The sequence below is a fragment of the Meles meles genome, chromosome 19 (assembly GCF_922984935.1).
Source record: "Meles meles chromosome 19, mMelMel3.1 paternal haplotype, whole genome shotgun sequence".
NCBI lineage: Eukaryota > Metazoa > Chordata > Mammalia > Carnivora > Mustelidae > Meles > Meles meles.
Window position 1 is genome coordinate 47,414,390 of NC_060084.1, and position 11,354 is coordinate 47,425,743.

Sequence of the window (11,354 nt, forward strand, 5' to 3'; positions counted from 1 at the left end):
TCTACATACAATGGGACGCTATTCCATCTTAGAAAGGAAGGTCATTCTGGAATTTCTGCGAAGTGAAATGGACAAGTCACACAAAGACAAATACCCCATGGTTCCACTTATATGTGGCATCTAAAGTAGTCACACTTAAAAAACGGAAAGAACTGCAGGGACCATGGGGGCAGAAGGGGAGGAAACACAGACCTGCGGGTATAGATCCTCAATCACAAAATGAGCAGGGGCTAGAGATGCACTCTTTGACAATGAGAATATATGTACACTGCTGAACCATACACTGGTTCATGGTTAAAGGTAGTAAATGTAATGTTAAATGTTTTTTACTCTAATTTTTTAAGAGACTGCTTTAAGGAAGAAATTGGGGTGAAGAGTCCTGGGGCCTTTGAAACCTTCCTGCCTTCAAAGAGGAAGCTCTGGGTGAGACAAATTCAGTGTGTTGGTGGGTGAGATTCATTTCCTACTCCCAATCAGCCCATTTCACTCCAGATGGTTTCTTGTTGGATATCTGAGCCCCTCAAGAGCCCACAATGGGGAGGAGGCTCGAACTCCAGTGATGATCGGGAGATGAGGGGCAAAAGTGGGAGGGGAAGGAGCAGGCAGGGATGGAAATAGGGGTAGAGGAGGGAGCAGTGTGGAAAGGGGCAGATGAAAAGATTCAAGAGAGCTGAAGAGTCCAAGATGTCACATTCAAAAAAGAAAGAAAAAGAAAGAAGCAGATGCCTAGCTGGCTCACAGTATGTGGGGCATGAGACTCTTAATCTCAGGACCATGGGCTCAAGTCCCATAGAGAATGTACCTTAAAAATAATACTAATAGTTAATTAAATTTAAAAAGGAAGAAAGAGGACAGGGGATGGTGAGGAGGGAGACATCTTAGATGAGCAGGTTGAGAAGCTCCTGAGTCAGCTGCTATGTTGCCTTTGAAGCTCCCTGTGTTCAAGAAAATATTTGCCTTTTCTGGAGACACTAAATGGAATTATCACCCTAAAGGTGAAGTGTCTAGCAGGCAGCGAAGAGGAGAGAGGAGGAGGGTCACTCATGGTACTGACAGATGGTTAGGGCAAAGAGGACACTTTGCAAAAGAAAACGTATCTCTTGATGACATTCCTCCCACTCACGAGCTCCAGGACAGCCATCGAGGGAACCCTCCAAGTGGGTAGAGCTGCCACGTCATGGGAAAGGGGCCAGAGCAACTGCTTCTTAGAATATCAATCATCCTCACCCAAGAGAGCCAGATGGTGCCCTGGGGCCTGTCCTCATTCTGCACTCAGGAGTACCACTGGGCTTCATGTTAAGAGACGGGATTTCTTACCACGGTTTTTTACCCTCATGCAGCCCTGGGCCATGGCAGCCACACTGGTGAGCCCTGGGCGTGTTGGACGGACCTTCCCTTTTTCCAGGAGTCTTTGCAGCTTGGGACCACGAACCCTTGGCGTCCCTGCCTGCCGGTGACCTGAGAGAGCTTCCATGCATGGGCTGCCCTCCTGGGTACACATGGGCTGGGATGAAGGCACGTGATGAACCTAAAGACCCAGAGGAAGAATCCTGGCTTGAGAGAGACCACTGAGGGGAAAGAATGTGTGTGGAATAAGCACCCAGTGAGGAGGGACATCTCTTCTGGAGCTACCTGGAAATATGCAGTCTGCCATGTTCTGGTTCTTTCGCCTCATCATTCAAATGAGGCTAGAATCTTGTGTGAAGAGCTACACGGAAGGTTTGAGTCTTCATGATCCCACCGCACATTTACAAGAAAGGGGATCTACCTTCAGGAATGAAAGGACTCTACTCACACCCACCTCCCCTCAAACCTGGAACAGCCAGTGCGTCTAAAGCCTGGGGGCCCAGCAGGCAGGGCTTTGGGGGCCACATGAGGGACTCTGCATCTTATTCAAGGTGCAATTAGAAATACCTAAAGGGACTGTTTATTTGTGGTTTGATTTATTTTCCAGAAGTGACAGGATCTATTTACATGATGTTATTCTAGTGGTTTCGCTCTGCTGGCCTGGCGGAGAAGGCCTGAGAGAGAGGAGACAGTGGAAGCCAAGTGTGGTGGGCAGACAAGTGACCCCCAAGGGTGTGCACACCCTGCTCTCCAGAGCCTGTGAATACGTGACTGGACAAGGCAACAGGGAATTAAGGTTAACAGGCTGGCCTTTAAATGGGGCGATGATCTTGGGTGATCCCTCTGGCTCTTTCTGGGTCAGGCTGCTGATCTACAAAATGTCAGGATTCACAGATTGTGTTGTGTGAAGCCACTATAGTTGCGCAAATTTGTTAGAGCAACAGCAGGATCCTAACGCCCTGCAAGACTGGTGAGACCCTGCCAGGTCCATGTCGGAAACAGAAGTTCAAACTCATGGTCCTGGTGGAGAAGAAAGTGGGAGAGAAATAGGAGAAATGTCAGGGCAGGTGGGGGACATGGCGAGGCTTGGGTGACAGATTCCACGAGGGGCAGGAGAGACCAAAGATTCAACAGTGAGTCGTGATTCTTGCTGCAGCAACCACGTGATGGGAAAGACCTTTAACAGGAGATGTGTGCAGACTGAGCCTGTGTGAGAACCGGAAGTGAACACTGGAATTATGTGTGCAGTTAAGGTGCCGAGAGGGGACAGGTTCGGCCCGGTCCCAGCTCATGTGAGAGGCCAGGGACAAGAGGTGGGGGCAGTCAGTCCAGTGGGCATGATCCTCACAGTGTTCAGAGCCTGGAGGCATCCATCAAACCGTGCATGTTCCCACACACACTTGAAAAATGTATCCAGTGGGGCACCTGGGTAGCTCAGTCGGTTAAGCATCTGACTCTTGATTTCCACTCAGGTCATACTCTCAAGGTCATGGGACTGAGCCCCACAGTAGGCTCTACACACAGTGGGAAGTCTGCCTCTCCCTCTCCATCTGCCCCCAACCCCTGCTGGTGTGCACTCTCTGTCTAATAAATAAATACAATCTTAAAAAAAATAAAAATAAAAAACTGAACCTAAAGAAAGATTTATTATTGCATCAGTGAAAGCAGTTTTAAACCCACACTAACTCTGAATCCCTGCTTTTGTGTTATTTTACATAGAAGTAGGTTGGAGCCATCTTTACAATGCCAAAAATGAATTAAAAACACACAAATAAAAACACCATGCTCCCTCCCTGACTAGGGTCAAGCAAGCAGATACATATAGGCAATTTACTTTAGACTAGAAAGGAGGGGGGGAAAAGGCCCCTTATCTAAGCTTGTGAATTCTGGTACGAACTTAAAAAAAATTTTCAGGGAGCTATATGTGGAACAATGTCCAAAGCCCACTGAGAAAAGGAAAACATTCAAATTCCATGAAACCAGGGCAAAGAGACCTTGTTGAAGACACAGGACATTCAGTAGAGACCCCAGAAAAAAAAACATACCTTAGGAGTAGGGCTAAACCAGCCCTAGACTGAAGTTTATACCCAAGTTAGTAAGACTTAAATATTCTATACTACATAATCTTAAATGATTCCAAATATTAGCAAAAAACAAGTGGAAAGTGAAATTTTTTTTTAAATACCATTTGAGAGGGGCACCTGGATGGCTCAGTCGGTTGGGTGTCTGCCTTCAGCTCAGGTCACGATCTGAGGGTCCTGGGATCGAGTCTCATATCAGGCTCCTTGCTCAGTAAGAAATCTGCTTCTCCCTCTGCCTGCAAATAAATAAATAAATAAATAAATAAATAAAACCACTGGGGGGGGGTGCCTGGGCTGGCTTGGTCGGTGGAGCATGTGAATACACTATTCTGTAACTATTCTGTACTCACTACTTCAATTGCAACACATATCTCCCTCTGTCTGCGATGGCTTGAATTGTGTCCCCCCCTCCACCCCTTCCAAATTCATATGTTGAGGTCCTGACCCCCAATCCCTCAGAAAGTGACTTAATTACAGATAAGATCTTTACAGAGGTAATCAAATGAAGATGAGTTCATTAGGACCTAATCCTAATCCAGTATGACTGGTGTCCTTTTTCGAAGGAAAAGAATCTGCACATGGACACACACAGAGGGCAGAATATGTGAAGACGCTGGGAGAAGACAGCCATCCATAAGCCAAAGAGAGAGGGGGCTGGGACAGATCCTTCCCTCCCAGCCCTCAGAAGGAACCAACCCTACCAACACCTTGACTTTGGGCTTCCAGCCTCCAGAAGTGTGATGATAATGCCTTTTGTTGTGTAGGCCTCCTGGGCTGTGGTACTTAGTTATGGCAGACCCAGAAAACAAATCCACAGGCCAAGAGCCAATTTAGGATAAATTCACTACAGGAACTAGAAGCCAGCTGCAGGGTCAGGCCTGGAGGCAAGGCAAGTGCTAGTCAGAGAAATGGGAAGGGTTGAAAAAGGGTTCCAGAGCCTAAGGTACAGGGTCCTTGGGACCAGAGCTACCTCTTCATATTTATACTAACTGTCCCTTATGTTTTTATTAATAATATATTAATAACTATATTTAATATTAACTGTCCCCAATGGAAAGCTTTTAATATAGTTTTACATAAAATTAAGAGCTTTTACTAACACCATTCTGACTGAGGCACTTTCTCTATTAAAAATAAATATTCACTTATAGCTTAACTTCCAGGAACAGTACCAATTCTGAAAGTACTCAAAGGGTACTTTATTTTATGTTAGATGCTGAGAGTTGAGAGGGGTAGTAACTTGGATTTCTGGGTCCAGAAATTTCTGGGTCCAGCCATGCTCACTACCATCGTATAGAGAGACCTTCTCCCCTGAAACCTGTAGACACTGCCTGGCCAGCTCGCTGGGGCAAGGCTGGGATTGGCCATGGCTCTTTTGTAAGGGGCTTCCTCCATTCCTGCCTCCTAACAATCCCAACACATCCTGTCCTCTAGCCCCAGGATCTAAAGGCATCTGACACCTAAATATTTCTCATCCCCTCCAGGAAATCACATGCCTATTCTTAGTGTTTGGAATGTTAAAACATAAAATAATTTAAGGGCTATGATATAACCTAATTGTAGCTCTTTTGTCCTGGGTTATTTCATCTTCGAAAACATTTCTGGTGAACTCTTAAAAGGATATTACTCCTTATCTAGCTAAATTGCTTTCTCTTAATATTTGTATTAACTCTCTCTAGTTTTTTGTTGTTGTTATTGTTATTATTGTTCTAATTGTGGTATTTTCTCTATTAAAAATAAATATTCTGGCGCCTGGGTGGTTGTCAGTTAAGCGTCTGCCTTCGGCTCAGGCCCGATCCCCTGGGATCGAGTCCCACATCCAGCTCCCAGCTCAGCGGGGAGTCGGCTTCTCTGACCCTGCCCTGGCTGGTGCTTTCTCTCTCTCTTGCTTGCTCACACACTCTCTCCCTTTTTAATAAATAAAATCTTTTAAAATAATAAATAAATAAATACTCATTTACACCACAGCACTCACAGAAACAGCACCAAGTCTGAGAGTACACAAAACACCCCTTTGCTTCATGTCGCATATAGATCTGGAAAGCTTACATAACCGCGAGAGAAATCCGAATGAAAGCCACGCCTTACTGTGGTAGAGGTACGGCCACGTGGGGGAGCTATGGCGGCAACCTGTGCCCTCACAGTCACCGCTCAGGCATGCCGTCAGGGGTGCTGGAAACAACTCTGAAGATGGCTTTGCTCCAGTCAACCTTCCAGACTTCCATGGAGGGGGCCGGTGCTGTGATCCCACCTGCCCACCAGGATCCACCGTGAGGGAAGGTGACGAGGCCAAGCTGCCTCCCAGTGTCGAAGGCCACCAGGCGGGGGCAGCGGCGGGGCCCAGGCTGGGCCCATGGAAGGGGGAGTAGTTCAGTGGAGGACAGCCAAGGATGTGACCTCCAAGCACAGCCGACTCCACCGCCCCACGAGAGAAAGCGGTCAGGGAGGGCACCGCCTGCCCGGCTCTCCTCGCCAAGCGCAGCAAACAAACACCGGCTACCTACCCCCCGTCCCAGCATGCTCACCGTTCTGCGCATGCGTGCCTTCTAAGCCCTCCAGGAACGGGCTTCTCCAAGGCCAATGGGGTGCAACGTTCTTCGGGTTCATCCAATGAGCGGATCAGATGCTTTCACATTGACCAATGGGGCTTCGAGTGACCTGTTGGGCGGAGGTGGCCCCGCCTTCCGTGTCTCAGAGAGACCAAGCCAAGGAGGAGTCGAATGAGAGGGGCGTTCTAGGACGTTACTTCGGCAGCGTGAGGTTCCTGTGAGGTTATCTGAAAGCCAGGTCGAATCCGGGTCCCTTAAAGAGAAAAGGAGGGCTGAGGACCCAGACTCCTGGGCCCTGAAGAAAGAGGATGGGGGGGAAGGCCTCCGGGGTCTGAGAGGGGAGGAGGCCGGGGACTCAGAATACTGGGTCCTGCGGGAAATGGCGGCTGGAACGCAAAGCCCTGGAGCCCTCGGTAGAACAGGACTGGGATGGCAGAATTTCGAGCTGTGGGAGGTCCGGGGGCCGAGAATCCCGGGGCCTGGGAAAACATGGGTTTGACCCCGGCCTGAGGCTGAGGCTGAAGGGGCGTCTGGGCCGCGCCCCGACCCCGAGGTTGGACAGTACTGGTCGCTGAACACCTTTGGCTTCAGGGAGTAGGGATTTGGGTCGGAGGGTTGCCCTGTGGAAACTGAGGCACGGTAAACATGCTAATGTGCTCAGACTCGCAGGCTAGACCGTGGGGGCCACGGTCTTCTGTGGCGCCGTGCGCCCCGCAGCGCCAGTCCTCGCCGCAAGGTCCATGCAGCCTCCTTGTGTGAGGCCGAGCAGCCCCCTCTTCTCTCTCTAATCGCAGATCCTTGGCCGCTCTTCCAAGTGGCTCTGAAAGACGCCATGGGAGCCCGTCGCGTCCAGAGTTTGCTGTTCCTCCTCCTCCTCGGGCCCCCCTCCTTCGCCTGTAAGAATGCGGGTTCGGGGCAGGGGAAGGCTGGTTCACAGAGGCGGCACCTCTGGGGAAGAGGACGGGCCAGGGCCGCACAGGGGAGGCCAAGCGTGCTTCCCTTGATCTTTCCTCCGCAGTGGAGCCAAGTTTGTACTGTCACAAGGGCATATCCACGAGTGTAGAAAAGGACCCAAAGAGGACGTTTAACTGGACCGCAGAGAAAGTTGAGACTTGTGACAGTGGGTCTTTCTGCCAGGAATCCCTTCTGATGATTAAAGCAGGTAAAGAGAGAAAGGGCAGCTGGGTTGGGTGGGAGGAGGGGTTTGTCCTGGCAAGGCCGTTCCCCCTCCCCAGGGCCAAACCCTAGGCCCACAGCCTGCTTTCCTTCCCCACTGTCTCTGAACAGGGGCCAAGACAGCAGTTCTGAGCACTAAGGGCTGCGTCCTGGAGGGGACCGTGGCGACAACGTATGTCCAGCACTCCCCACCCCCAGGCATAATCACAGTGTCCTACAGCAGCTACTGTGAGGAGTCCTTATGCAACAGCAAGGGGAGCTTAATGGAGCTGTGGAGGGAGGAAGAGACCCAAGGAACGCCTGGAGGTGAGACATGGGGACTGAGAGAAAGTAGGCAAACCCCTGAAAAGATGGCAGGCCTTCCTTCTCTGTGTTCTTAGCTCAGGCCCAATGGGGCTATACACAAAAGAACCTAATTTTTTTTTTAAGATTTTATTTATTTATTTGACAGAGAGAGAGAGAGATCACAAGGAGGCAGAGAGGCAGGCAGAGAGAGAGGGGGAAGCAGGCTCCCTGCTGAGCAGAGAGCTGGATGTGGGGCTTGATCCCAGAACCCTGAGATCACGACCTGAACAGAAGGCAGAGGCTTTAAACCCACTGAGCCACCCAGGCGCCCCAGAACCTCAGAACTTTTGCCTGCCTTTTTTCTAAGTTGTTACCTTGGGGTCTCAACACTGTTCAGAGCACCAGGACGACAAGAAGGCCAAGGTGTTAAGTTGGGCTTTGTGTTTATTGAACAATAAGGGGTCAGTGCAGGTTTCCAAGCAGGATGGTGTGGCATAATCAGTCTGGCAGTTACTGCTTCCCGGATTTGGCCAGCCCCTATGGCAATCTGGCCCTGCCTACCTTTTCAGCTCACTTCCTTTTCTTTCTTCGCTATTTATTGTGTTCCAGCTGGGGCCAGTAGTCAAAATACTTAACAACAGATATGGTACTGGCCAATCAGAATAGATGCTGGCTGGCCATGAAAAACCAGTCCAGCCCTATCTGTGCCTACCAACTGAACCACTGCAGTGTCTCCCATTCCCCGAAATCCAGCAAGCTGCTCACACCTCCTTGCTGTTCACTTTGCTACTCCCCCAACCCCCATTTTCACTCAGCTAATCTCTGTTCACCCTCCACCTCAACTCAGGTGTCTGCTCTGTAAAAATCGTTAGCAGATTCTTCCAGATAGTTAGATATCCCTCCATTCCTTCGCCATTATCTTTGGACACAGTGCCTACTGAGAGGTACTAAAATTACTGGCATGTCCTAGACGGTGATGTCAATGACAGGAACTGTGTCCTTTTCACCTTTGTCTCCACACCTAAGCACACAGTTTGGAAGTCATGTTGGGTGGGTTCTGATAGCAAAGAGAATCAGTTGAAAAGGTGTGGGGAGGTTGCAGTGATAGGCCTTGATTGCAGTGGTGTCAGCAGCAAAGACTTGGGGAAGAAAAGAAGAAAGGAGACAAATCCAGAGGTAGAACATACCCTAACTGCCCTCTGTTCCGCCTTCTAGCTCCCAGTGTGTCACCACGCTTCCACTGCCCAACCTGTGTGGCTCTGGGAACCTGTTTGAACGCTCCTTCTCTTCCCTGTCCCAATGATACAATTCAGTGCTATCAAGGAAGACTTCAGATCACTGGAGGTAAACTCAACACCCAGTGGTTTCAGAGGCTGGAAAACCAGACATCTGGGTGGATCCCAAGAGGTTCTGACACTCCAGGGTTCTAGGAATGAGGAAGGACTGATTCCCTTCTGATTTCCTAAAACATCTATGCATCTTCCCATCCTTTCTTGTTCTGCAGGAGGCATCAACTCATTTTTGGAGGTCAAAGGCTGTACATCCATAATTGGTTGCAGGCTGATGTCTGGGATCTTTACAGTAGGGCCCATGTGGGTGGAGGAAATCTGTCCATATCAGTCTCTCCCTCAGCCCCGAAAGACTGAAAATGGGGCGACCTGGCTTCCTGTTTTGGTTTGGAGGTTAGAGCTAGTGCTGCTGCTGTTACTGCAGGAACTTGTGCATTGTTCCTGAGGAAGCGCTTCTCATCCTGGACCGCAGGACACCTCTTCTGACTGGGAGCCTTCTGACTGCTGGTCAGCAAGTTGAGGAGCGAGTGGCAAGCTGAAGAACAGAGAGTTCCTGTGGATGTATTTTATATTTCTTTTTTTTTTTTAATTTTTTATTTATTTCTTATTTTTTTATAAACATATAATGTATTTTTATCCCCAGGGGTACAGGTCTGTGAATCGCCAGGTTTACACACTTCACAGCACTTCTCCATAGCACATGCCCTCCCCAATGTCCATATCCTCCCTCCCCCTCTCCCAACCCCCACCCCCAGCAACCCTCAGTTTGTTTTGTGAGATTAAGAGTCACTTATGGTTTGTCTCCCTCCCAATCCCATCTTGTTTCATTTTAGACACGAAGTATTTTATATTTCTAATAAAGTTTCTGCTGTGATTGGTGTAAAACCCAAGACTAGAAGTGGAATTTTAGTGCTGAAAGGGCCCTTAAAATAAAATTCACTGTCTCCAACCCACACATTTTGCAGAAAGGGAAGCAGAGATCTGGAAAACTTGACTATCTCACGCTAACAAAGCGATGGGCAGAGCAAGACCAGAACTTTGATACTTGGACCTAAAGTCTGGTTTTCCTTCCACTCTTAATTGGTCACTTTCTCTTGCTAGCTGGGCAAGAAATCAGCATTAGCCTCCTTCAGAGCACTCTGAGCCCAACCTTAAGGCCACAGTTGGCTGTATTTCCCTGGGAGGCATGGCAGAATTTGAAAAGTCAGACTCCAAATTCCTCTGTTATAACAGACCCCATCTCCTATGTCCTGTCTCTTGCCCATTTACATCATTCCTTCTCTTCTCTGCTGCCTACTTCATGCATCTTCAGGGGACACAGGGAACATCAGAGGCAGCTGGGGCCCAGCAGGGTATGAAAACTGGAGTCTGGGACTCTTGGGGGGAAGATGTGTTTTTGACTTCTCCTGCTTATTACTCAAGAACACATAAAACCCATCTTATAAAAGACTCCAATGATAGAGGAACCACGTAGGGAAAAGTAAAAGGCGGGGAAAGGAAAAGGGGGAACAGACATTTATTATTTCATTTAAATAGTTTTGTTGTGGTTTACCTGACATAGCCAACTGCACTGGGGGTGGAAGGAGACTTAATGCAAACTACTGACCCCACAGAGGACAAAGGACAGGGGATTTTGGCCATAGTATAGTCCACCCAAGTTCCTTCTAGAAAGTTTTGGTTCTAGAAAGTCCTGGTTCTAAATCAACTCTTTGAGTTAAAGGCGCACTCCAGCTAATACTTCATCTTTGTCCCGAGGCAACCAGTTTCCCATCAGTTTACAGGAGAAAGCACAAACAAATCAAATTTGAACTTAATGAGGGGGCATATAAGTTTCTGAAATAATAAGCATTCAGAACCATGACTGGTAAATGCCACCTAGGGCAAAAACAACAACAAAAAAGCCAAGTAAATGTTTCCCATAGGACAATGGCTTTCTGATGGCACTGAAGACAGTGCAGTCTTCAGCACTGAAGACAGGAGAAAACCCTGAGTGAATGGAAGAATGACACAATTTTCCAAAATTTGGCCCATGGATTGTTTTGGCATTTTAAAAATTATGTGTATCATATGCCAAAGAACTTCAGGCAGCATGGGCAAATTTCTTAGGCCACAAGCTCAACTATAATAATATATTTACATAAATGTACATAACATAAAAGTATTTTTTAAATTAATTATTTATTTTTTCAGCATAACAGTATTCATTGTTTTTGCACAACACCCAGTGCTCCATGCAATACGTGCCCTCCCTATTACCCACCACCTGGTTCCCCCAACCTCCCACCCCCGTCCCTTCAAAACCCTCAGGTTGTTTTTCAGAGTCCATAGTCTCCCATGTTTCGCCCCCTCCTTCCAATTTCCCTCAACTTCCTTCTCCTCTCCATCTCCCAATGTCCTCCATGTCATTTGTTATAACATAAAAGTATTTTGATATATTATTGATTTTTCAGATACTTTGTAACAATCCCTCATCTGACCCAGAGGTAGGTAGAAACCTAACCAGTTTGAATAAACTCAGCCACCTCAGGGCTTTCTCCCTTTCCACTCTCCTTGCCCAGGGCTTGGTTACAGGACTAGTGGGAAGGAGGTGACTGTCTAGTTTTGGCCTCTCTGCTGCTCATGTCCAT

General features: G+C 48.2%; 1 protein-coding gene across 1 annotated transcript; it reads left to right on the forward strand.

Moving 5' to 3' along the window:
- The first annotated feature begins 6,809 nt into the window (after positions 1-6,809).
- Positions 6,810-9,172, forward strand: TEX101 (testis expressed 101). The gene is made up of 5 exons (XM_045986712.1): positions 6,810-6,873; positions 6,996-7,139; positions 7,265-7,483; positions 8,654-8,782; positions 8,943-9,172. The coding sequence occupies exons 1-5, from the start codon at positions 6,810-6,812 to the stop codon at positions 9,170-9,172; spliced, it is 786 nt and encodes a 261-aa protein (XP_045842668.1).
- The last annotated feature ends 2,182 nt before the right edge of the window (positions 9,173-11,354 follow it).